Below are 27,885 nucleotides of genomic sequence, written 5' to 3'. Positions count from 1 at the left end.
AGATGTCTGCAAGTCATTGCTAGCATGGCTACATAATAGCTAGCACTTTCTCTCACCATGGTGGCTGTGAGGTGTCGGCTTTCAGTGATTTTCCTATGACATGTCCTTACTGTTCTAGAAAATGAGAAGTTATACCAACAGACTCACCCCTCTCAGATTCTGATGTTTCTGATCGGGGAACAGGAGACTTCAAGGACCCAGCTACTGGAATCTTTTCTCCTCCTTTAGTCATTTCCTTGGATTTCATATCCTTCACTACATCTTTTTCTCTGGATGGCTCCTTTTCTCTCTCCTTTTCTGCAGCTGACTTTGACTCAACAGTGGTAACAACTGTCTTGGATTTTTCTTCCTTCGAAGCTTTTTCTTCTTTCTTGGCTTTTTCCTTCTCCTTGTCAGATTTGGGTGTTTTCTCCTTGATCTCTCTTGCTTTATCATCTTTGTTCGCCCGTTCTTCCTTAGGTTTGTCTTTCCCATCCTTCCCAAGTGCCTTTGTCTCTGGAGTGGCTGCTGTAATCTTTTCTTTTTTTTCTTTATCTTTTTCCTTCCCACTTTTTTCTTTATCATCTTTCTCCTTAATAATTTTGCTGCATCAAAAATAAAAAAGACCAATTGGTACATATAAAGCTTTTGTTTTGTCATCAAGTTTTACTCCTGATGATTTGATAGAATTACCCAAAGCAGTCAATCACATTATTTTATCACTCTATTAGAAAATCATCATGCAAGCATAACTACTTCGTTTATCCTTATTAAACTAAAATGGAATGCATTTAGCAATTGCATCAGCTCAGGACAGCTACATATTTTGGCAGAAATCATCATCATTTATTAAACTTTGAAGAAACGGAAACAAGTTAAATGGTACGTGAAAGAAAAGGTTTGTGAATTTTAAGACAGATAATATCAAGGAGTGGATTTCTCACCTATTAGAAGCACTGTTTCCATTGCTTGTTGTCATCTTTGGTGTAGTGTTGACAGCTTTATTAATAACTTTCACAGCACCCTGAGACTTCTCCTTTAGTTTTTCTGTTTGAAGAGAACAATTTTATTTCAACAATATACGTCTAACTGAATAAAACAAGTGTCTAAGCATATTCATGCAAAAGCCATGTAGCTAATAGCCAAAATAGGTAATTAAATGCAAAACTCCCCCGCAAAACCAACCTCCAACCAAACGAAGAACACACATTGACCCTATTTAGCATCACATAATTTTTTTCTTTCATTTTTAAAAAGCCAAGTTTTGAGAGAATAGGTTTGCAAACAAAGGAATTCTACTAAAAATCAGGTTTGTTTACCAGTCTCTTCAGTAGTGCTTTCCTCCAGTTTAGCTGTGTTTATTGTGAGAGATGTAGGCATACCAGCACCACCTGGCCCATTTTGTACTGTTGCAGCTACAGCATTCCTGGCAGGTGGGTCTTTGTGGTGGAATTCGTTTTCAGGTATCATGAAAGGCTTCCTACTTTTCAACTGCCCAGAATAGCTGCAAGTCGCACAGATTGTTAAATATGCACAAACAAAGCAAAATATGGGTTGAATTTTAAATGAGGATTTAATCTAACAGTTCGTCTGTTATTTCTGTTTTTCTTAACTGATACGCAGTTTTTCCCCTTTATCAATCAGCTCAAAAAAATAAAAATAGGAATGAAAAACCGTCACACAACAGAAGCCCTACCTCCAAGCCCTCTTTGCTGCTATCACCACCACACATGCACACACACAGCTGTCAAACACACAAAAAATGGCCTACTGACAACACCAGAAGGGCAACCTGAACTGTCCCTCAAGCATCCATGGATGATTCTGTATTCATCACAGAAAGATGAAAACCATCATTAAGCATTTTAGTTTAACACATCCAAATTGTGTAAACTTCCAAAATCTATGCAGTTTTGCAACAACAACCCTTGACTTTCTTCATTTTACTCTCCCTTATATCTACTTGCTGCTGTATTATTTCTCTACAATTAAACTATGCTCTCGTGAGTGGAAATCTTTACTATTATACGTGTTTTACTAGAGTCTTGTAAAGGAATTAGTGATCATCCAGCACGAAATGAGTTCTCATTCACACTGCCAGCCCTGAGATGCAGGATAGCAAAATCTTCTGTGATAAGGTAAAAATCAAAATGTGTTAGGACTGTAACAGTTCCAAGTCTTTAGAAGCCTTTCATGATCCACTTCTAACCACTTTCTTAAAGTAAGGTGTTGTTACCCCATAGCCAATGCATATAGATCGGGTCTCTTCTCTTTCTCTTCCTGACATATCTTATGTACTCTTCTTTCCAAGGCTTGGCCCAGGTTCAACACTTTCGGATACCATGGGAGGATTTTGGTCAGCACAATCAGGATGTTTCTGATATGTGTATATTCACCTGTTTCAAGGCAGTGTACAGAAGCCTAGAGGACAAATTAAATGTAATCAATATTTTTCGTTAGAGCTTCCAAAAACCATGAGATTTTCAGCATCCTTATTTACCTTAGTTAATTTATAGTGCCATTTGTGTACCACGTGTCTAAAATTCTCATAATCCAATTGATCAGCTTTATTTCCACCATCAAATCCAGTTGCCCGTAATATAGTTAGGAAGCCTGGATAGTTACCGCATTCCTGCATGCGCACAAGAGACAAAATAAAAATTAAAACATTTTTTCCAGTAAGCATAAAAAGAGGAATTCTGCAGAAGTTAATATAACTGGAGCTCTTGATTATTGATTCCGCTAAAGACGTGAAGAAACTTTTTACAAGGCTTGCATACTTTTTTTAAAAAAGCTTATTTATGTTGAAGCTTTACTTGTAGGCAAGGGAAAGAGTTACTTGGACTTTAACTAGCTTTTGTAAGAAATATTATGATGGTTTCCATATGCTACCTAAATTCAAGACAGGCTTTGAGAAAGTTGGAACTTCACTTTTGACACTATACAAAAATAACTTTGTGACATTAATTACAGAAACTGTTCTTACATGAGGCCATCAGAATACGTTTTTTTGTTCAATGTTTTTAAAGCAAGTTAATGATTTCACTAAATCCATTTTTATTGGGCCAAATTATAGAAGTGATTGTTATATAACTCTTTTCACAAGTGAAAACGTTTTAGTAACTTTACATACCTTTTCATATATGACTCTGTCACTGTGCCATCTAGTTACAGTCTCCAGCATACAGCATAAAAACCTGCCATATCTACTAGCTTCATTTTCAGTGCAACTTGCTACTGTATATATAATATCAGAGAAAACCTGCAAATAGTAGCAATGAAAAGTTACTGAATTACAAAGGAGTAAGAACCATCAAGAAATTCAAATTCCCCTCGTTTAATCCACTGTTGTTTCCTAAATATAAAGGAGGTCAAATAACAGAAATATTACAGAAATATCTGGAAACCATGGCTATTTGATTGAACCAAATTACGTTCTACTCAGAAATTAAAGGTAGGTTTGCCTACAGATGCTTATCAAGTATTCTATTTTTTTTCCCCCCAAGATTTTAATTAATTATTAGACCTTTATACTTAGTCCAGAGTTTAAGCTCTGTATGCGTCTGCTACTGATACAGTTTTCCACATGGAAAGTGTGTCTTCACTGACATGGAACTGTGTTGGTTTCAAACTGTTAATTGAGTTGAACAGGCAAAAAATAAACACACAGAACACAAGCAGAATAAGAATGCTCTTTTGGACCCATGACATCAGAGCTGATCCCAACTTCAAGTCTCAACTCAAATAGAAACAGAATTTTTAATTGAATACTCATATAAAAAAGTTATCTTCACCAGTCTTTTACTATACAGCCCCACAGAAATCCTCTTAATCAAAGCTCATAGTCCAATCTATTGTAAATACACAGATGCACTAGCTTAATTATCTGGCTTCTTAACAGCACAAAATGCCAGAAAGGTTCTGATATCTGCAAACAGTAGAGTCAGCTGGTACCACTGGAGCTGAATGCATCCTGCAAGATTAACCCATTTAAATTCACCACCTTTTTTCTCTACAAGTGAAAAGAAATGGCTACATGAACTGTGAAAAATGTCTGAACAAGTACCTCCTCTGAACATCCTGCTTGACTCAAGAGAGTCAGGCTACTGTGGCTATCAGAAGTGCTCCCTATGGCATTGTATTCCTATGTTTCAGCAGTGATACAAATTACTCCCATGTCCGTCACGAGGGTCTGTCAGAAGGCTCTTAAGGATACTACTTCATGGGGCAAGCTTAATAAAGCTGCAACAGCATGGCCACAGAGCTCAAACATGAAGGTTGGACAAGGCTGTAGAAATGCAGATCAATGCAAGACTGCAAAATGTATGCAACGTGTTTGACTAATGACTTTGCTCTGAAAGTCTAGATTCGTTAAGATAAACCAGGAACAAAATGTATTGAAAATCTTCTGAAGCACTAGTAAAGCTTTGTTTATAGAATAGGAAACACAAAGATAAACTTCTGATTTTCACATAGATTTTGGAATTAAATGAAAGTAAAGATTTTGTTGAGATCTCTTTTGGAAGACAGGTGGGACTCTAGTCTTTCATACTTGTAACAAAAATATATACTTATAACAAATATATATACACACATACACGAAGTTCTAGCTACTTACTCTATCATAGCAGAGAAGTGTGGAGAAGTTGGGTGTTTTTTGCTGATGCACCAGTTCTACAAAGTGAGCACAATAAACTGCATCGATTGCCGAAAAAATGCAGCGAGGAAATATACATAACTGCAAAAATTTTGTGATAGTCTCATTTTTGGTAGACTCTTCAAAAATGAAATTGAGAGAAAAAGGAAGAAAAACAGTAGATTAATGGGTTAGCACAACTACTCTTCCCAGTAAATTCAGTATTGCACATCCATATTCTCTAAATATCTACATCTTCAACACTACTCAGAAAAAAGTTTTAACTGTTTGATGAACATGTGAAAGGGTAGAAAAGCTGTTACAGCAGATCTTCTGAAAATAAACATATGGAAGACTGAAGACTGCAAAAGAATGCCTTCAGAGGAAGAGTAGTCATGATCTTTGTAAGGGCAACTGATGTCACTATGCTGTGATCCTGCACAGGCTGCAGAGCACCAAAGTCACAGAATCACAGAATTGAAGGAGTTTTAAGGGACCTCGAAAGATCATCAGGTCCAACCCCCCTGCCAAAGCAGGTTCCTTAGAGCAGGCTGTCCAGGTAGGTGTCCAGATGGGCCTCGAGCATCTCCAGAGAAGGAGACTCCACAACCTGCCTGGGCAGCCTGTTCCAGTGCTCCGTCACCCTCACCGTGACAAAGTTTTCGCATGTTGGTAACAAATCATAACAACCAAAGTCATTAACAACCAGAAATTACGTGCTTCAATTCTGTGGTGCTCATGGAATAAAGCTTGTTCAGAAAGAACTGTCAGCTTTTATGGAACTAAACAAAAAGTTGATTTTATTAAATTTTAGTACCTTTGATGCTTTTTCAATAAAAATCACAAGTCACAATTGATTGTTCTATGAGCTATAAATTTTAATCTAACTGCAAGTTAAGCAAGCAGCCACAGCAGAATAGCTAGTTTAATTATTAGAACTACAAAAGTCTAGTTATTCTGCCAAAATTAATGTTAGTGATGTAACCACTGTATCAGACGTGTCTACAAGAGTCAGTCTTGAAACAAACACAATTTCAAATGTCAATAAGAAAAGTGATAGTACTACAGCGTATGTATTGTTCAATTTCCTCATATAGCACAATTACAAATACCTTTTTTCAATAGTTTCCACACTGAAATAAATTATCTATCCTCACACTTAATCTCAGAAAACAACTTGCAGCTGAATCTTGAGCAATCAAGAGCCAACAATAAGGTATACATCTACCCTCCCAGAAGTCATTAGCTTTAAGAGTACCTGTTTATATATACATACACGGTATCTACATGTGCCATTTTCTACATGCTTTTGGGTACTTCCTTAAATCGACAAATGTAGCAGTCAACTCTAGACCAAGCCACAGTCAGGTAGTAATTTTTCAACTAGCAATTTTACATAGCTGATTAGTTCTCTGTACCACTACATTAAGTATTTATACAAAAGAATCTCTCTTGATTTAACCGTCAACAGTTCCTTATTATATCGCTTAGGTGTATCTGGCATGAGTTAGACAATAAAATACTTTTCCACTGGATCCTTGGGCTCCTTGGGACAGACAGACAACCATTTTTGCTTAAAAATAAAAAGTTCCTCCAGAGAAGAAAAATGACCAGAAAACATTTGGGGTTAATCATACTAGTAATTTCCTCATCCTTAAGAAACATTACCAAAGTGCTCTCAGAGAAATAAGTTTGTTCTGCCTCCTTATGAAACATTCAGGTGGTGTTTTATCTGATGTTGCCAGTAGACTGGCACAATATTTATCTTGTCATCGGAATAGGATATATATTGTTGGGCAAATAGTGACACATTGTTCTTAAACACAGCACTCAAAGTTAGTTAACTCAAATCATTGGGAGTTCACATTCCTATTCCCTGCAATACAACTAAGTCTGTAGAATTCTACCTGCAGAAACTGACCTGCAAACCATCTTGTAGCTATACTATCACACCTAGTCAGTCCAGCTCATATTTTCTAAGCCACCACAAAATTAAAAGACATCTTGACATTGCAAGAAATAAATATCTTCCTTGAAACCGTCTACTCAGCATTTGCAAGGACACAAAGATACTACATTCTAACTACAAGTTTATCTTGCTGGCAGACCTCAACATAAAGAGAGATCAGCTTTTAAAAGTCAACATTTAGAGTACTAGTGCAAGCTAAGCTTTCAGTTCTAGGGGCAGTGCTGACTACAAAAATATCCAGAACGTGTCACATGTCCCCCACACACACTTACTTGCCAGAAGCCAGTTATCCTTCTCCAGTTTCAGTCTCTGTAGAACCCTTTGCACATGCTCCAACTGCTTCTTCTCCTCTTCAAGGAGCTTGTCTTGAAGAGCTGTGCAACGTTCTTTTTCTTTTTTCTTTTTATTTGGAGGCTATAAAACATCAATAAACTCATCTAATATTATACTAACACTTGCTGTAGACAGAACAATGACATTCCTGGTAGTGCTAAAAAATGTGAAAAAGCTGTTTCACTAAGTAATGTTCTGCTCTAACAATCACCTGATTTTATTTATGAACACTGGATAGCTAGTGACAAAAGTGATCACCTAAACTACATATACAGGTGTCAATGATTGTTTTCCAGAAGACTGATTTTTCCAGTAATTTTCACTCAGTCGAGCCACTCGTGTGTTTTTAAATGGAAATTATATGGAAGAGTCAAATTAGATGACTGAGAAATCAGAATGGTGAGTCAGGTGAAAATAAAGCTCTCCAAATGGACCAACTTACTCAGAATTAAGTTTACACTTTGGTAAGCTTAACATAAAAATCTATTTACATGAAATAGATGAAACAACAGTTAAATGATTTAACTCAATATGGTACTTCAATATCCTGTCATTTACTACAAATCAGTAGTTGATTTTTCAGAGATTTTTATCTTAAAAAAAGCCCACACATCTCCACGCAGTCTACCTTACTCCGTGGAAGAAAGTAAAATTTAGATCACAAATTATAACGTGCAGTTCCAGGAAAAGTTTTGTCCCTGCTGGCAGACAATCAATAATGGTACCATCACAAGCAAATAACACCCTCCTCCTTAGCACTGACACATGCATGCAGAAACTTTTATATAACTTTTAATTTTGTATTTGCTACAAAAACTAATATCCAACACTACCCAAGGTGGAAACAGTATCAGTAAACAGACTGTTCTTTGTTTATATACGGGATTAGTCATTAAAAAGTCTCAATATAGCATTTCATGAAAAAAGTCTTTCAAGGTTAAACAAGCATAAAAATGTACAAAACATACCATTTCCTGATTGTCATCTATGGCTTTCATCTGGACTTTAAGTTTATTGACTTCTCTGTCATAGCTACTATGTGGGACAGCAAGGTCATACATTGTCAAAGACCAGAACGTAGCATAGAACTGAGGACTGATATCATCCCAGACCTTGGGAAGGTGCAGAGAAATCACAGCATCATGAACAGGTGCCATTACCAGCTCACATGATGTAATGTATTTGTGAACCTTGTGCTGCTGTTTATTTCCTTTTTCAGCTTTTTTTAGTTCATCATACTTGGACTGTGGATAGAAACAAAAATGTAAATATTTGTAATCTCTGTACACAAAAATCATTCAACTTCACAAAAGCTCTTCTATGTAAGAAAGATTTACATAAGAGATTTTATCTATGTGCATAAAGAAGTGAAGAATATCATACTGGACCTTTACTGGATTTATCATTCTTCAGTGAAGTTACCATCTTTCACCTTATCTGTTCTTACAGAAATAATTCCTCATAAGGCTTCTGCATATTTTATTTAGCAAACTTTCACAGGAACCTAACACATAGTAATAAAATGTAGAATAGCCTAACAGCAGACAAATTAAAAAGCACTTTACTTACTGAAATATGGTGTGCATACATAGGTCTCGAGAGAAAAAACGCAGCATCGTGAGGTGTGTGAAATTCATTACAGAGAACGTCAATTGAAGGCACTCGCTTAATGTAATCCTCTGTGCTTAGATTGGATGCTAGAAACCCACCAAATTGTACCAGGGTGTCATGGCACTATGTGAGAGACACAAAGAATAATTTGATTTTGTTTGGAAATGAATCTAGGGAGGTCTTGAAAGTCTGTTTGCTTTTTTGGTTGCTTTTTCTTTTTCAAGGATTAACACCACATATTACACCAAGGAGTTTCTCATGGGGGAAGAGCTTAACTTTCCATGCTACATACTTCTATCACTCAATACTGACTCAACTCTTTCTGCACCTAAAGGAAAGCCTTACAAGAGTCAGCAGATCTGTAAGAGCATTCTGTTCTACTAGAATGAAACTCATTCCCACTGCCTAAGGCAGCAAAGGAATCAGGCTGATTCTTAAAAAAAAAAAAAAAATCCCTCTAACAAAATAAGACAGAAAGTAAGGACTTACATTTTAAAGTAGGTTATAGTGTTTTTCTATGACAAAGGACACTTCAATCTTTCACTCAGAAAGATTAAAAAATTAAATAAATTATGTTGGCATTAGAGTGTTATAATGATGAAATCACTGCAAATTTTGAAAATTCTTATATATTGTGCTGATACAAAATGCTGACACACTAGAGGTTACCAAAGAAAAGGCTTATAAATGTTTTTAACTTACCTGGTCATACAGTTTTCCCACCAGCTTCAGATGTTTTTCCCCTCCCTCTTGAAAGATCACACCATTTCTCTGCTGAGCCATAAGCAGGCAAAGTGGAAGGGCAAGGTCATGGTCCAATAATGCGTCTTTCAATCTCTGAGAGGATTTTTTTGTATTCCTGATTTGGCCAAAGTATCCACCCTGCACAGTACAGGAAAAAAAGTTGCCTAAATTTGGAAACAGCAAATTACAAGTTTAAACCATACATGCTTCTGATCATGAAATTACTGGTGAATTAACATTGATACAATTTGTGTGTCAATAAAAAATTCTCCCTGGATCCTGCATTGCAGGATGTAATATAGTATTGGAATAAGAAACAAACATAAACATGTCTTGCATGCTGTTAGTTTTCTACACAGTAAATGCCATTTTGTCATAGGCATCATGACACAGCATCTTTGAGCAGATCGTTGCAGACCTAGGTTTGTCTCCTATGATTCAATACAGCTATTATTCAATTCAGAAGCTTCAGAATTTATTTCTTATTCTAGATATTAATCTGCCTAGGGAGTTGAGTCTAGGTCAGACTCAATGGGGTCTTCGAAGCCGAGGTTGCAACAGCTTGAACCATTAAGATGGCTTAAGATACTACTCCACTCAACAGGGAGTTGCCACACTCAGAACTGGGCTAAAACAGCAGGACTGCACAACATACAAGCTCACTGGCTGCTGTAATTTGCAGTCTGTCTTGTAACAGCAGACAATGAAGGCTGCTTTCATTAATACAGGGATGCTGTGAAGGACAGCAACTAAGGCTTGTGTATACTTTATCTTGGCTGCCTGTCTGCAAGGTCTGTAAGCTCAATGGAGAAGGAAGGTCTGAGACAAAGGCAGTAACACCTTTCTCAGCTATACTGCCAGAGATCATCAATCAAGAGTCTTCAGGAACACTATTAACAAGCAACAGCTATTATTAATTAAACCTAACATGAACACACCTCGGCTTTTAGTTGTTCTCCACCAGTCATGGCTTCCAATTGCTCCATCGTCATTTCTTCTGTAATTTCTATCCCTGCCATTTTTTGTACTACCTCTTTTAAAATAAGCAAATCAAAGCTGCACAGAAAAGTGGAATAAAAACAAGAAAAATTGCTTAAGAAATGGAAGCTGTGACATTCAATACACAGTAGAAAGCAACTATATGATGCATGTTAATCTAAATGACATCTTAATTGTTTTTTGTGGGGAAAAAGCATGATGAGCACACAAAGATTTATCTACTCAGGTTAGAAGTTATTTTAAAGCAGCACAAACATTCAAGAGCTGAATTTTACAGTCCCTTAAGAAAAAGGGATTTAATTGTTTTTGAAAATATTGAGTGTAGTCCTATTAGCTTTAAGTATCAACAGATTACTCAAAAATGCATTGTTCTCTTTCTGTTGTTTTACATGCTTCATACTGTATCTATATCGTTTCACCTACTGTGAACATGGAATTCACAGATATTTTTCTTTTTCAAATTTCTACAACATGACACGGGTTTTGAAATTTACTGGCACAATTAGTCAATGGAGCTGACGTGGAACACAGGAAACACATATTTAAGACAAGAAAGTACAAAACACTCCAATAATTATGCCCTCCAGCAACCAGGCTTCATTCCATGCTAAAAATTCTAAGGACGATGACTAATCCTCAACAGAAGTACAGTTCAGGTATATCAGAATAACTCAAATAAGCAGTATTTTTTATCTTCTGAAATTTGTGACCTACTTAGAAAAAATGCATTGACCCATGCAGTCTTAAAGTTGTGTATTTAAATAATTTATACTGTTTATAGCTGGAGAAACAAGTAAAAATACATGTTCTGTTAAGGAACTGTGCAATACCTGCATATACTCTAATCCAAACACTTGGATACTGCAGTCCTATGGAACTGGTCACAGTGGTAAATCCATTTTATTTCTAATGTCAGAAGTACTAATATATAAATACGTATTTTTTTTTAATATTCTGGGTTTGTGTTTGTTTTTTAAATACTTAGTCTTAATATGTAAGTCTTGGTAAAGACAAGAAATACTACTTACCCTCCTTCTGTAGCTCAATGTGATTGTATCACCATCAGAACACAAAACAAATTGGGGACAGGGAAACACGAGAAAAAGCATCTACTTTGCAGGGAAAGGAAAAAACTAGAGTTCTCGATATAAATACCCTAAAATAACATGCTGCGTTATCTCCTGCTGTCTTTCAGTAAGCATATGGGGATTCATAATAGAATATAAGTCAATATTCACCTATGCAATGAGAAATAATCCATTAAAGTTAGATAAGGAAGCAGTAATACTAAGTGATGATGGCAGAAGGACAGAAGAACATAAAGGAAGACTCAAATTGCAAACCTTAATAAAATTTGACTGATTAATATAGATATACCAAGAAGCAGTTGAACAGTCATTACATAAATCAAAGTATTTAAAACACTATAAAAATCTTTAAAGATCCCTACAGACAAGACATTACAGGAAAGAAAAATCTGAAGTCTGAACAATCGCATCCTTCTATATCATAGCTGGTTTTGATTTTCCCTTTTTTTTTTTAAATGTACAATAATTTCTACAACAGTATTGCAGACCAGGAGGGCTTTTTTTTTTTGCCTGGTTAGGCAAGAAAACTATTAAAATAAGTTACAGATATAAGACCAGTGCTTCAAATAGTAACACAGCACAGCTATACAATTATTGGAAAAATCCGGCAAACGTATTATTTTTTCTACTGAAATTTCTTAACATTTCTGGTAATATAAATGGAGCATTACTACTACTAGAGTAACTACTAATTGAGTGCTATATATCAGCAGAAGAAACATCCAAAAAAGACATTGTGAAAATGGACTATATGAAGATCAGTTGTGCAAGACTTGCCTCTTCCCAGCTTTCAGTTGGTTGGCTACATATTGAAGTAGGCCAGCAAGTTCAATTGGGTATTTCCTGAAAACGGCACCACAAAAGCTAGCCAGACCTAAAGCAAAGAGAAGCAGAAGCTGTGAATGGATCTTGTTATACATTGCTGATGTTCTATGTGTATTTGCTTAATGCATATATATAATTTTTTGTAATACAAATAAAAATATTTTTCCATTGATTAAACTTGCCAGCTTTCTGTTCAAAAAAAATAGCTGGCAGATTCAAGTGAAAGACTAATCACAATGATCAACAGCATAGCAGATCATAGTGACAGTGAAGTATTAAATGTTAATGTAATAAAAATACTAACTCTGAAGCCAGCTTGAAATAGTAGTGTCGTCATGCTTCATTCTCTCCTTCTCGGGATTTGCCAGTGCTTCAATGATACAGTCTTTAGTGGAGTTAAAGAGAATATTTGTTTTCATTTTGTCAAAAGAAAAGCTATACAGACATTTTTTTCAGCTCCACAATTTGTAATGTATATGATATACAAGTACAGCAAGCATGATACAAGGGATCCACTAAAATATAGTTCTGGTGGGAAAAAAAATCGTGAAAAAGGTGACTTAAGATCTTTAACCCATTATTTACAGGTTTGCTGTGCCTTCAAGAACAGTGCAAAAACAGTAAATCAACTTCAAAGTATAATTTTCAGAGTATGAAATTAGTGAAGAGCAATTAGAAAGTATTCTGTAACCCTCTAAGTATAAAAGTGTATTCCAAAACTTCACTAAAATTTCCAGAAAAAAGCAGCAACCAAACAGTATTTACTGACAAAGATTTAATTCATCTACAACTGCAACTGAATCAGTACCAGATGTATTAATTTACATAAAAGGATACATGCCAAGACATCGTAATTCAGTGAAGTGAGGTATTTCAGTGAATCAACAACTGGGGTTATTAAGTTATCGTATTTTTGTATTTGTGATAAGATCTGAAAATTCGAAAAAGACACATTGAGCTGGAAAACAAACAGCATACCTTCTTTCACATAATAAACCAAAACCATTTAATGACACTCATCTTCAAAACCTACTCAAAATACTTAAAAATACGAGACAAAGCATCTCTAAATTCTAAAAAAGAATTCTCTATTAGCATTTTCTTTAAAATTGGACAATTTTAACTTTTAATCCATCAGAAAGTAAAAATCACAAAAACATTTCACTGATTTTGTTTTTTCTAAGACCTCTCAAAATCCTAGAGCTTGAAAGCAGCAATAGAAACTTACTGCTATTTTAAGACTACCAAAAAAAAATAATTCATGAAACAACACAAACTGTATTAATCAAATTTTAGAATGCTCTTTGCTACATGATTTATACACAAACTTCAATACTTAAATACAAACAATTAATACTTAAGCTTATAAATAACTGGTAGATAAATAATCTGATGCATCATTCCTGAATAACCTCATCAGCACATCTGTGTACCTCAGACCTACCTCAGCTGTCTCAAGTATTTCACTCATATACAGAAGCAATAAAAATTTCAGTGCAGTTTTAGTTAAGAGCTATTGTCAACATTTAATATCTCAATTTGCTGTACTATAGAAACAAAGACTATCACACTTTAAAATTTGCATCAGAAAAGTAAAAAAATTGAAAATAGAACTGCCTTCTCATTAAGACCACAGGTGCTTTCCAATGCTCAAATATCTAGAGTTCAGATAAAAGAGTCTTTAAGACACATGTAACTACATACATAATCAAATAAAATCGTAGGATTGCTGTGACTGAGCTTTCCAATTTGTCTTCCAGAGGGTTTCACATTTTCCTTAGTTAGACGCCTGTAAAAGAGAACTTTTTTTATTGCAATGGATAAGTTAAAAGAATATTAGAACAGGCTAGATTCAATGAAGAGCTTTATTAGCTGCAGTGATTAAATCCTCACCAGAAGATGCACTTTTAAGAAATCTAAACGTAGAAATATTATTCCTCTAGGAATCTGAAGCCTATAGTCCTAGAATGCGTAGAAAATAAAAACAAACCTATTGCCCCCGTGTTGCTATGGACTGAATTCTAGTTTCAAGTTTGAGCACCTTGCATTTTGAAGTTGTCAGCAGGACAGATACAGCTTACAAAAATAGCCCTTACTGTTAGCTTCTCATGCAAATTTAAATTAGCCACAGATTAGTCACTTAGCATTCATTGCCCTATTTATTGAAAACAAAAAAGCCCCCAACACCTTCCACATCATTCCTTAATAAAGATAAAAGCTTAACACTAAATCTGAGGCTGATACACGAGTGTAAATTGTACACATCAATATTGAAATAGAAAGGCAACACCTCAGCAATTTCAGCTTCACTTGTCTCCAGTTCACACCCCACAGATGTTTAAGCACCATTTCTGCCTCTGTGATCACAACAGTACAACACTATCACAACTTCTAGTACTCTGTCAAAATTTTCAAAGTGGTCTTTATTCTGTACACATCTTCCACGAACAGCTCCAACATGAAGAAACCCATTGTAACTGAATCTGCAGAGATTTTGGTATGTAGCAAGGTTTTTGAGAACTACATTTGTTCTATGGAAATTGTACTTCAAACTTCCAAATTATCTCAGTTTCCTGTCTCAATTCTCTACCTGGAAAAGGAACAATACTTTAAATTGGATAACACCTTTAAAGAGTTTGGCCAAAACGATCATACACAAACAATTGTGCCTTAGTTTTATTGGCTTTTCATAGCAATCTTAACTGCCAGCAGTGTGGCTCACCTGCCCAATAGAAATCCACTGTACAAGAAGGAACAAAATTTCCAGTCTTCTCTAGCTATGCTCCAGGTCAGAAAAGAGAATCATAACCCTATCTAGATTTCACATCTGCAAGACTAAAGTCTCTTAGCCAGTAACAATTATTCTGTCTTGCCCAGGTAGCAATTACTGTCTTGTCATTAAAGAAAAAGTTTGCTTTTAGCCCAAGCTATACAAAGAGAATCCATATCCCTGAGATGTCACGTTTGAAGTAAATCTTCATGCAACTTCAAACAATTTAATATGAAAACAAACCTTTCCATTTAATTCAATTTACGGCTCTACTATGAAAACTACAGAGAAAGAAACTGAGACAAGACTTTTCAGTCTGTTGGGATTAAAGAGCCTCCATATGTAGAGAAAATTTGTTGCGCTCAGACATTCCCATAAGCAAAGCAGTTCATCGACAGCAGCATATGCATGGAAATTTTTTTTAAAACATTTTATGGGTCGTTTTGCAGATGAAATACCCTTATGGGTGACAAATTAGTCCATTTCACTACTTATTTTACAGTTTTTAAGCACACTACATTAAATATTTTACAAACAAGGATCATCAATGAAATTGAGTCATTAGAAAAGGAATGTATATGTCAAGGTATTTTTTTCCTTCAGCTGGTGAGATGCAATACACTGCATCACAGTTGATAACTTATGGAATTACACAACTTACTTCATAATATATTTGGCTCGGTCTATGGTTTGAGCTTTAACTTTCACCAGAAGTGGATGACTATTGTAGGTTTCGTTCTTCCATTGCCCATAAAGACGGTACCTTGAAAAATAAAAGGAGAACTATTTTCAGTATTCATGGTTTATAAGAGGCCACTTCCAAAGAACAGAAACAGAACAGAAACAAGTCTACTCACCGGTACTGGTATGGAAAAGTTTTGAACATTCCCCATAATTCCTCAGACATGCATGCATTGCAGTCCATCAAAGAAAGAGATGGAAGCAAAACTTGATCGGTAATACTCAGCAAACAGCTAAACAGTATCTCCTGAGATAAAGACAAAAACCTCAGGGTAACTACCATGTGTATCAAAAACAACATGAATTGCACATTTGCCACAAAATTATGACTTGTTAAACAAGAACAAAATCTAAAATGACTTAACTAATAAAAGACTTATGATGTGAGATATTATTATAATCAAGGACCACATACACTGTCAGTATTTTATTTGCCCGTATAAAATCTTTTGCAAAGTAGCTGACATTTTTCCAAGTGTTATATTCATACTACAGAATCAAATACATAAAAATGGATAAATTAGGGACTTGTAGGAAACAGATTTTGGCAAGTAACTTCAATGGATGAAGGTACTCCTTGCTTTTACTTAAATTTTCAGAATTCTGGGTTAAAAATCTAAAGGCATTACGTGTTCCCAAGGCACACAGTAACAGTTTCCATATTTTTCAATATAAACTTTTTTTAAAACTTTTGTTTCCCATTGGGCTATTAGAATAACCACTAGGAAAAAAAAATAATTTCAAAAGAGCATCATCTTTAATATGGTATCACATGCTACAATATAATACATAAAGACTAAAAAAATAGTCCTTGTGTTTTATCACGCACATAATTCACACTTCCATGTATGAGCAGCTATCCATGTCTCCAGCCAAGATTTTTTTGCAACGTGTAACTCAGTCATGGATCCAACAGCCTTAGTAGTCAGAACTAATTCTCAACTGTGCACTCTATTCACTTCTACACTGCAGTTCCCTTCTAGTGAGGCATAACCAAACAGTTTATGCACTACTTGGCAGTTTCTTATGAGTCTCACTTTACCCACATGACCATCTCCTGCAGGAAATGGACAGACTCAGTCTGCAACTGACTCCCTCTAACACACTTTTTTAACCCACAGAAATTTTCTCAGAGGTAAGAAAGAATGGGATAAACAAAGCCTACAGAACAGCAATCATCTGCAGAAGACTGCATGACTCATCTGCAGACTATGGATCACAGCTGATGATCACAGTTAATAAGTTCTTCACAATTTTAAGTGATTCTGATCAAATTGAACTCTTAGTTCAATTAGTTCTAATTATTAGTACTTTTAGAAACAGTTCAGGTTTTTTTTTTCCCTCTGCCATGATTCGAGAAGTCATGAAACCATGACAAGTGAGAAACTGAAGTAATAAGAACCTGCTGAAAACTACAGACTTCATACTGAAAACTTGCCTGTTCATAAAAAGACTGATCTCAGTGGGATACCTGGATTTCACTGTGGCCCATCTCGAGTTAGCCAATAAACAAAAATTACCAATTGTAGTGTAAGTACCTACCCTACTTTTAATTTCTCATTTTTCAATGCTCTTATGCATAAATTATTTAAAATACAAGATGCCACCATGACAGTGGTATTTATAAGACAGAGATGCTCTGATTCTAAGCTGACAGGTAGTAGAATGCACTAGGCTATTGGAACAATATTAATTGTGAGGCATCTGTGGGGAGAGGAAAACCCAAAGCAATACAAAAGACTGTGACTGGCTCAAACCTGCCTATAAAGTCAAGACAAGTCTTCAGCGTACATTTGGTAAAGAATTAAATTCTACAGAGGAAGAAAGGCTGCACATTTATTTAAAACTGAGTCTCAGTTAAACTCTCAGAAGAACTCCTTCCTCCTCAGAAGATGAAGTAAAATTGACAACACAAGTTCACCTCCACAAATAAAAATAGACTGCCATTTTACTAAACTAAAATATGTAAAAAAAAGCAGTGTGCAGGAAGAATGAGATCATTAGAACATTTAAAGCTCTGCCAAGAAATACGTAAGAATTAGCTATACTAGAAATGTTACGTTCATTTTCAGATCAAAGGTCTTTAAGAAACTCACCATTTTCTCTCTATCTTCTTGCTTACTTCCATCAGACTGAAACTATAACAAAGACGATGTTAATTTCAGAAAAATTAACATAACAGTTACTGTTTCAGAACAAGGTTACCTCAGCAAAAGCACACACCTAATGGGCCACATGCCTAGTAAATGTTTACTTTTCCAGATTGGTTAGCATTAAAATAGTTGCAGGCCTAGTGGGTGGAAGGACATCTAAAGACCTACACATATCCTCCCCAATCTTCATTAGCACCATCTGCTGCAGTGTATGCTCTTAATGTTACACACTGCAGTGCTTTCATCTGTTCAGATAAGGCCTCTTCCTCCTCCATCCAAATCTCTTCATACCTACTTTCATCACCTCTGAATTGTGTATAGGACACAGCGAAGCCCTATGCAGAAATGCTGCCATTGATCCATTATGCTGTTTGTGCATGCAGCATTTGCAACCACCAAAGATTTAAAACACACCTAAAAATCCATAGGATAAAGACTTAATAGTTCTTTTAAAAAAAAAAAAAACACACAATACAGGGAAGAGCGGAAACCACTAATATTTGATCCATTTGGGGAAAAAACATCAGGGTTATAAAGTTACTTTTACTTCATTTAATACCTACCATGAACATAAGATTCATTACTATCTTGTCTATCACCATAATGTAGAATTTTGACTCTAACTTACACATTTACATTTGACCAAAGATTCCACCTTCTCTAAAGCATACTTTTATCTAAATTCATTACTAGGTACTAAAATTGTGTTTGACTGTCAGTATCAGTATTTGTTCTAGAAAACACTGCAAAATATACAACATGAAATGGATTGCTTATTTAGAAACATTCTAACAATTCAAAATCAGATGCCATCCTGCAAGAAAAAAAAATATTTTTTCTAGTATTTTCAACAGCTTTTAAAAAGCAACTCAGAGTGAATTAGGTTCTCAGCACTACACATACATGGCTCATGAAATTACCTCGCTGATACAATGTGTTCTTGTCTCCCCCAAAACCCTGAAAAATGAAGACTGATCTACAATTCAAGATCAGCAACTACAACTTTACAGGATCTACGGAGGTAACCAAAAGAAGTTTTAGCTTCATATGGAAGCTTGCTGTATTTAGTTGTACTTGTTTGCAAGTGAATCATTTAGATATCTATCTTGAAGTCCACTATGGAACAGAAAATGCCTGAACCCCAGTCTAGTGAGCAGGTCAGCAGCAGTATGTTGTACTATGCTGCAGTATAAATTTATGGTTTCTGGCATACAAATCAAAGCACAATATTTTATCAATTGATAGGATTTACTGTTAATAAGAAATATAAAAAGTATACTCAAAGATTAGCTACATAAACTCCTTGGTGAAACTGGTAATTACTAATGGAGTTTACCAAGAGCTTCTAAAGAAAATTAATATATTTGAGAGCTACTTAGGTTTTGTGAGCAGAATCAGAGAAATCGCAAAGCATTTTCTTTATTTTTGAACAAAAATTCAAATGCATAAATGAAATATATAGCTTACATATGTGGTGACACTGAATGCTTACGTTGAAAAAGATAACTCAAGCGTCAAGGAAATTTAGTAATACATATGAAATACTGTTTTCTTACTGGAAATAAAAAATAAATGCACCTCAACTTCTACCTAAAGAAGAACAGGACTTCCAACACAAATTACCAACAGCTATAGATTATTTTCCCTGTCGTTTTCTCACAATACCCTCTCAAGATTTTAATCATAATTATACATTTCCTTTTTTGTTCCACTCACCATAAAACGCATAAGCTAACACACCAGTAAGTGCATGATTATTTTAAAGCTACACTTGAGCACATAAGCTGTAGTGCAGTGTTAGTAGTTTAAAATTTAAACTACTGAGTTAACTTAGTCAAATCACCTCCAGTTATAAATATATCTGTGTTACATACAGGTTTCTTAACCAGAACATGCTGATGGCAGTAGTGCATTAAAAATAACTTTCCCTATGTTACCTTAACCATTCTGTCACTGATGAATTTCTTCGTAGTTCCAACCTAAAGCAAATAGCTAAGATGTTGCTCATCTTTGTCATGAACACATTGAACTACCGTATTTATATTAATTGTAATCCAAGTATATATATAAATATATAAACCGAACTATAATCAAGTAATCTCCATTCTATTGCCCACATCCGCAGAGAAACAAGGTCTTACAGATCTTCAGTACTTGAACTTAATTACAAAGTCAACCTAAAAATCTGCTGACAGCCGTATTATGAATTACTCCCTTGAAATTATGATTTCCATATTAACTGCACTACAATTGCAATACAGCATATCATTCAAACACCACTCTTCTCACAGGCCAGCAAGAAATAAACAGGAATATTAGCCACTAGGGAATCTCATAGTTCTGGAAGAGAAGATGCTGGAAATTATACCACATAGAAAGATAAAGAAGTAGGAAAAAGATTAAAGTGCTTTAAGTTACCATGATTTACAAGAAAGACTACTAGGAAGTCAAACTTTGTGTAGGTTCTGTCATCCCATCCTTGAATTTTGGGAACTGAACGTAAGAGAACTCACCAAAATCTGTTAAGTTAAATAAAAGCATCTTCAATCCTAACATCTGAATTCTTACTTGTATACCTCCAAATACAGCTGGACAGCAAGTACAGCTACCCCTCAGCTAGGTACGTTGACAATGCACACTCAGGACATTCTAATGTTTGTTAGCTGTAGCCAAAATCAACAATATTTTTACTTGAACTTATAGAACTGAAAGTTTCCCCCCTTGAATACCATTTAAATCAACCAATCATCAAGTGTTTCACTATTATAAGTTAAAATAAAAAGCTGGGAAATAGTGATTTTTAAGGTGTTTTGTTTTTAATAATAAAAAAGTATTTCAAAGACTTTGAATTCTGAAGTTTCTCAGAACTGCTATTAATTAAAAAACAGAGAGAAACCTCTACTGTTGACTTGGAAAATAAAACAAAATGGTTAACCGAAGAGCAAGTTGCCAGAAAGGTAGCTAAATTCACTAGCCTCTGTCTGAGCTTCTAATTATATTCCAATGGAGTTCAGAACAACCTAGCAGCCTTTTAAAACAGGTCATATGACCAATTCCTGAACTTGCATGCAGGAATGTTTGTTTTTTGTCTTACTAACCTCTTTCATAAATGCTTTTCCAAGGCGCACCACTTTAGCGAATAAAATGGGATCGTGGGACAGGTGAGGACCAAGGTAGCACAGCATGTTGAACACTTCCTTTCTCAGGTCTTCAAAGCTGTCTGCTTGTTTTGGTGCTCTCTTGTTTGGCAAAGAAGAAATTGGTGACCCTTTTGCCCCTTTTGGTACACCAACCCTGAAAATAAGATGTAAGGCATTTTGCATGAAAAATATTTAGACATATAAATACAGTTAGGCTCACTAGTGAATTCATGGTTGTAAGCTTTATGTAGTTTTCACACTCTTTAGCAACAGAAATCTAGCTTTTACTTTACCTGCGGTACAAAGGTTCAATTGTCACATGCACGAGCTGGCAAAGGGCAATTGCAATAGGCTTATGTGAAGTAGCATAAAATGGAGGCATCTGATCCATAATACTCTGTGCATGCTGCCAATCACCAATTTTTAATAAAGCTTCCAATAAACCAAGCTTCTGATTATCTGGCGGCTGCAAGACAAACAATGAAAGTCTTTCCATAAAATCTTTTTCCTTAGGTAGCACACAGCTGTAGTCCACAAGAAATTCCATGAAAATATTATGCAGATAAAATACTAGTTCATATATATATTTATATATAAAGTAAAAAGTAAAAACAGATTTTAGACATTTATACAACAAGAACAGTTCAAAAGCAATAATAAACCAGTCCACCTGGAATCTAACATCTTAAAGAAAAGGTTGAAAATGAAGTTAAAGACACTGAGCTCCGAAATACCTGTGATTATGTACTTTTCAATATGTCACAATCTATTACAGCTTGCTTCTTCACATGACATTTTAACAACAAAGCAAGCATGTCGAAATCCTTGGCATAGTATGTTACCCTGGATTGAAAATATGAATTTCTTAACTTTTTCCAAATAATTTATTTAGCAAAACTAGATTTAAAAACAAACTTCCATGTCTCTTAGTTTGCTCATATCCAAAGTTTCACACTGGCACTTAAAACTATATTCTTCTAGAGGAAGTGCAAGACTACAGAAAAATTTAAATCACATATTGTTTGCATGAACTTCGTTTCCTTTTAAAGCTATTTATAAAACTTACTTGCAAGTGTTATAAACAACTGTTTTTCTGATAGTTACCAAAACATCAAACAGTATAGTATATACAGAGGAAGTTTTCAGAGCAAAAAACATAGAGGCCTTCACAATACTCATATTGAAATCACACAGTAATGTAGCTTCACTTTTTCTTCAGGAAAAATATATATCCATACAGCAGAACAAGATCAGCCTCTTGAAGATGAAGGAGGTACATGCGCAAATAGAAATGCATACACTAGTATTACTTCACCATGCAACTCCTTACCATGCAATACCAAAGTTCCTCTGACGCCAGGGCTTGTATTTTTAAAGTCATTCTATACTGTATTAATAAAAGGGTACACTGATCCTTCACTGAAACATGTGAACACTTTGCCTTGTTCAGTATAAGCAGGAAGCTTGAAGTCCACATTCAAAATTACTTCTTAGAAGTCATGTTGTTTAAAATATAGTAGAGTCGTGATTATTTTATTTGTATTACCATAATAAAGTTTGATACTACGAAATTGCCTTGTTGGGCGATTACCACTGTACTAGAAACCATGTTTCAAGCCACACAGTCTTTCTATGGAAATGAATATTGCTTCATTTCCAAAGCAGGCACTGCTTACACATACACATTGCTTGACTGGGTCTGTCCTTAAATAAGCGTGCTCTTCCATAACATAATCTCCAACAGCAAAAGCACACAACAGAAAAGAGTCAGTCTAGACTTGCTGTCAAATCTCATCATACTGTTGAGTTGTGACCTTAAGATTATTTTTTTTTTTATCTCGCTCTCCATCTGTTTTCACTATTATTTGGTTACACCAAATGCATCCCAAAAGGCAAGAGTAGATAATGCATTTGACAACACTATTCATATTAAGAGTCATGAGACAATGAACTTTACTCAAAGGACAGAACTTCATGAATTTAAAAAATAGTTAAGCCATAAATTGTTAAACATTTTTCTCTCTTATCCAGGCATATATTTCACAGTACCATATCAAAAATAGTATGTTAAGACTGCATACTGGATTAAAATCATTCATAATGGGACTGCCAGTGTTGGAACCTGTTGTTCCTCATTGCTACAAATTGCATAGCTAACATACAAAACTATTACAGAACCAAGCCTTTTGAGAAACAGCATGCATTCAGAGAAATTCAGTCAGAGAAACTGCTTAAGTACAGCTCTTTGTTTTCCCACCACAGACTCAGACTTCATTACTCGTCACTCCAATCCTTCAAAAAAAAAAAAGTTGCAGTTTTCGGTACAGCTTCAAATTCCCTAGTTCTTAAATATAAAGCTCAGCTACAAGAACACTGTCTTAATTCTTCTGACATTACTGAGCAATGTATATGCTCCCTATGTCCAATCAAGAGTTCAATCTTCCATCAGAACATTATGACATGTGAGCTTCAGAAAATGCCAGGCAGCTCATCTGATTGTAGAAAAGACAGACCAAAGCAATGTCATTTAATAAAAAGCAATATAGAAATAATGAATGGGTAAAAATTAACACTAGTGAAAGGAATCAGTTTAAGCAGCAGATGTGACTGCAGTTGAGCACCAGAGAGAGGTGACTTTATCAGCTGCCCAAGGAACCAAGAAATTAGTTTTTTCAAGCTAGGCAGAAAAAAAAGAGGAGGAAGGAAGGTCAGAGAGACAGATAATCAAAGTAAGGTAGAACAAATGGGATTAAGTAGACAAAACAGATAGATATAATGAACCCAGAAAGATACAGCAAATTAAGAGCAGTAGTTATCAATACTGATGGACTTGTCCACCCTTTCCATTACTCAAACTATCAAATGAAAGTAGCTTTTTTTTTTTTTAAGGTAAAAAAAGATACTTCAGCCGTGGTTACAACTCTGAAATGAAGAAGAAAACAAGCTACCCAGAAATAAAAGTTACTGTTTTTCAACTACACTTAAAAACAATGAAGCAAGCTATAGCTAGGGCAACACAGACAAGACATGACACAGTAGCACCTTAAATAAGAAGTACACATTGACACAAAGATACAGGTCTAATGGAAAGCACAAAGGACAGTTTCTATACAATATGTACAATTAAAATGTGTTTTCTACACTGGAGGCTAATTATACTAGCATTCTTAAGTTTAGCAATTTTTTTCATCCCAATTCTTGACTGAGAGGAGTAACAAATGCATTTTACGTCTGCATCCCTACGGTATCGACTATGATTATAACATAAGACCTAGAAGACACAGTTTTTGAAAGACTCTGAAGTACGTGAATGCCAGTACACACACTGGGGAGCTGATACAACGAAGAAGAGTCATATTAATTAGACAAGGAACCAAAAGCCTAAAATGTACAGAAATCCAGAACAAATCCCAAAGAACATGCTTGCACTTTTAGCATAAATGAAGTGCTATCAGAAGATAAACAAAGCCTTCCAAGAACAGATACTTGGATACCTGTATTTTTATATGTTTGAAAAAATATTTTTGTAACAATGACTATGTTCAGTTTAAAGTTGTTTTCTTGGAAAAGAAGCTACTCACACACACTAACCTTTTCAGTTTTCTCCTCCTCTTTTTCTTTTTCCTTCTCCTTTTCCTCAGTCTTTTCAGAGGATAAGACAACCATCGTAAGTTTTCTGACAATTTGCTTAGCTTCCACTATCTCTCGCTTGTGTTCTTCAATGATGGCATTATCCCCTGGAAGAAGCTAAGAAAACAGAACAAACATGATTTCTGAAAATGAGAGTTTGCTACTCACTCCTACTTTTCATAACCAGAGACCCAAGCAGCACTTGTGTCCTTCCTCGATACTAATCAGATAAAACATTCCTTGAGAGATTTTTCTTGTTATCATAATACCAACAAGGAAGCATGATATTAACAGACTTCTGAAATCAAAGACAGATGAAGAATAACATCATTCACACCTTCCTCACAACAATCGGTTGCATAAGCTCCCCTTTTCCACCAACAACACAGAACTTGGGATTCTTTCTTCTCCCACTTGGAAAGGTTTAAAGAGTTACACCCTCCTCATTTAATAACACAAATCTATTAAGATTCACCAAGAAATACATAAAGTAGAATGAGAAGTAGCAAATCACATCTTTAGGACCTAATGCCTGCTACGTACGTCTGTGTGCATAAATAAAAGCAAAGAACGGTTCTTGCACAACTGTGGGGCAGGGGAGCGAGGACATTCTTGATGTGAAGTGTAAGCCTGACAGCTGCTGTTGTACAGAAGCTGCACAATACATACCACCACATATATATATATATATATGCACACACACACCATACACCATATAATACATACCATGTAATAATACACTGTATGATATATACCACAATGCTCAGAACCTCTATGTTAATTATCTTCATGAAACTCTCATATCAAGTGAAATTAAGCCTGACTGAAAAGAGGAAAATGCCATGCGGAACACACAGTCAAAGTTAAACAGAGACTAGCAGAGAAAATTCTGGAACGAAAGCAGATTGCAAATGAGGCTGAGAATCAATGTGACTAAAGGTGAGCAGTACAAATAGATGCAGGGGCCGTTCCCACCGCGAGACTGGCAGAAAACAAATACCTATACAGGATCCAGCTGAGATTGCACAGGTGTGAATTGAAGCTCTTTTTGTAACCTCACCAACATTCCTTAACAAACTAACATTACCATCACACATCTCTTCCTCCATGCTGATTGAGATACTCATTCCCACTCCTCCTCCACCTTAGGTATTTTTAGCCAAAAAAATAATGATGCCAGAGACAGTAATTGACAAGTCAGATTGTGAGTGACACTATTAACTGCCACACAAATTAACAGCGGAACTACATTGCAAGATTTCCATAGCTGTAATTAGAGCTCATTTCCTTGATTTCAGTGGAAGACTTAAGAGCCTTGAAATATATGGATATTCTGAAATTAAAAATTGGTGCATAATTTAAAAATATTTTGATAACTGTAACATTCTGTTTACCATCTGTCAAATTAGTATGCTGGTTGGTTGACAGAGTGCCAGACTGGAGAGGATAAATCTCTCAGATTACATCTGAGCCTGCAACTTCATTTTGGTCTTGCAGGATAACAATTCAGAATTCTTGTAGGTTAGATTACAGACTGATTTGGGAATATGTATATATGAGTTTTTTTAAAAAAATATACTATTAAAAAAAGCAGTTAATCATCCTATCACTTTTTTCAAAAAATTTCCAAAGTGAAAACACCCCAAGGGTCTAGTTCTTAAGGAAGGTTACTCAAGGCATTTAAAACCACTCTTATCAATTACCTCCCACCTCCTAACTCAGGCAGGAGGTTAAACAAACCTGGAGGATACTACACAGATCATTCAAAGAAGGCCTATCAGCTTTAATACTTCAGTGTGTGCTTGTCTGAATGTAACATTACGAAGTGTTGGGAAATTTAACAGATATTAAATGTACATACACAGGTACTACAAGGTACATGTATGTCATGAGTCTTAAGCTTTAGGAATAGGACAAGATATCTAGCACACTTAAAAAAATTATTCTTTGTTTTTGGCATTTGACCAAGTAGCACTGTCACTTACATGGACATAAAGATCTTCCAAATCTATCAGATTATGTTGCAACAGGACAGCAGCAACTCGGTATAAGGAAGGAGGCGTCTCACCACTTGGATCCTAAAGAAGGGAAGATTACAAATTAAAAAGAAAGGAAAAGACATGAAAACAAATGAAATTACTTGAAGCTCAGTTCATCAACACAGTTCTTCCTGCTGCCATGTCAGTTACCTGCTACTACTCCAAAGCCATACTGCCTTATGGCTAGACTTGACTGCAATAAGCAAACAGATTTTTCAGAAACTGTAAGGTTTAATTATCTCTGCATCTTATGGTGCTTGTATGCAGTTCTATACGATATTTCAAAAACTTAATTGAATATTCTCTGAAATATTAACCACCTTGTAAACATGCTCTTTACTCCTTTGGACAAGTCTTTTGTTTATAAAGGCACAGTTTCTTTGTTAATGCCAGTCCTTATATAACTATACACCTTCAAATGGAAGGTGTGATGATCAAGATTGCTGACCGTAACTCAGACAGGCAGCTGAAAGCATCTTCCTCAAAAATACATTATAAAATTCTATTCAATTCGTGAAATTGTTTTTAAAACTGGAATTCTACAATATATTAATTTCCATACTAAAAAGAACTACAGCAGATGTCTGTTATCACTGACTGCAGTTCATCACTTAACCAACCAGTGATGAAAATAATTAAGAAATACATTACCTGATAAAATTTGAATTTGAACCCAAGGATATGGCATAAAGTTTGTGGTTCACACATGTACATGTATGACTCTATCAGTGGTACAAAGAAATCATCATACTCAGGCCTGCACTCATAGACTTCTAGGATAATGTCCAAAACTCTGTTAGGATCAAGGTTAAAACATCCTAGTGGAAAAGAACAGAGCAGAAAAGCTTAATATCACTACTTTTCATTTTCATTCTGTTACTAATCTACAAATGCATTACTTTTTGAAATTTGATCAAGGCGAAATTTTAACAGAAAAGATCTACATACAACAAAATAATCTGGATCACCTCCAAATACACCAATCATTTTGACTTGTGTCTAGTACTAAACCAGGCAAAGACATTGCACGGGACTTTCAATTCAGTTTACACAGAAATTTTAAGTTACCCTCTTATAGTCAAGATTTGAGAAGTACAAAACAAATTCACTAATCCCATAGTGCCAGCAGAATGCACAGACTTGTGTTGCAGCTGCATAAATGAACCATGTAAACCCAAAACATTATTTTACACCCCTAGGAGTGTTCAAGTTTGCAGCTAAATCCTGA

At 35.3% G+C, this 27,885-nt stretch overlaps 1 protein-coding gene across 3 annotated transcripts in view; it reads right to left on the bottom strand.

The window, feature by feature from the left end:
* THOC2 (THO complex subunit 2) overlaps positions 1 to 27,885 on the bottom strand; it is a 53,684-nt gene that overhangs the window by 10,182 nt on the left and 15,617 nt on the right. For all 3 annotated transcript variants that reach the window (XR_014697444.1, XM_084534180.1, XM_084534181.1), the window contains exons 8-31: positions 27,309 to 27,475; positions 26,604 to 26,696; positions 24,580 to 24,735; positions 21,282 to 21,454; positions 20,947 to 21,142; positions 17,792 to 17,833; positions 15,812 to 15,942; positions 15,616 to 15,717; positions 13,889 to 13,973; positions 13,022 to 13,115; positions 12,489 to 12,569; positions 12,137 to 12,233; positions 10,211 to 10,328; positions 9,231 to 9,410; positions 8,487 to 8,651; positions 7,886 to 8,161; positions 6,857 to 6,998; positions 4,598 to 4,755; positions 3,113 to 3,241; positions 2,480 to 2,611; positions 2,216 to 2,400; positions 1,299 to 1,483; positions 924 to 1,026; positions 148 to 584 (exon numbers count right to left, since the gene is read on the bottom strand). Coding sequence is in view for 2 of the 3 variants with exons in the window: in XM_084534180.1 (XP_084390306.1) it covers positions 148 to 584; positions 924 to 1,026; positions 1,299 to 1,483; positions 2,216 to 2,400; positions 2,480 to 2,611; positions 3,113 to 3,241; positions 4,598 to 4,755; positions 6,857 to 6,998; positions 7,886 to 8,161; positions 8,487 to 8,651; positions 9,231 to 9,410; positions 10,211 to 10,328; positions 12,137 to 12,233; positions 12,489 to 12,569; positions 13,022 to 13,115; positions 13,889 to 13,973; positions 15,616 to 15,717; positions 15,812 to 15,942; positions 17,792 to 17,833; positions 20,947 to 21,142; positions 21,282 to 21,454; positions 24,580 to 24,735; positions 26,604 to 26,696; positions 27,309 to 27,475 (3,627 nt within the window). In the remaining variant the exon portion in view is untranslated. The remainder of the gene's footprint in view (positions 1 to 147; positions 585 to 923; positions 1,027 to 1,298; positions 1,484 to 2,215; positions 2,401 to 2,479; positions 2,612 to 3,112; positions 3,242 to 4,597; positions 4,756 to 6,856; positions 6,999 to 7,885; positions 8,162 to 8,486; positions 8,652 to 9,230; positions 9,411 to 10,210; positions 10,329 to 12,136; positions 12,234 to 12,488; positions 12,570 to 13,021; positions 13,116 to 13,888; positions 13,974 to 15,615; positions 15,718 to 15,811; positions 15,943 to 17,791; positions 17,834 to 20,946; positions 21,143 to 21,281; positions 21,455 to 24,579; positions 24,736 to 26,603; positions 26,697 to 27,308; positions 27,476 to 27,885) is intronic.

The sequence above is a fragment of the Aythya ferina genome (genome assembly GCF_964211825.1).
Source record: "Aythya ferina genome assembly, chromosome: 13".
Lineage (NCBI taxonomy): Eukaryota > Metazoa > Chordata > Aves > Anseriformes > Anatidae > Aythya > Aythya ferina.
The sequence above is the reverse complement of the archived record's forward strand: the minus strand, read 5'-3'. Positions and strand labels throughout refer to the sequence as shown.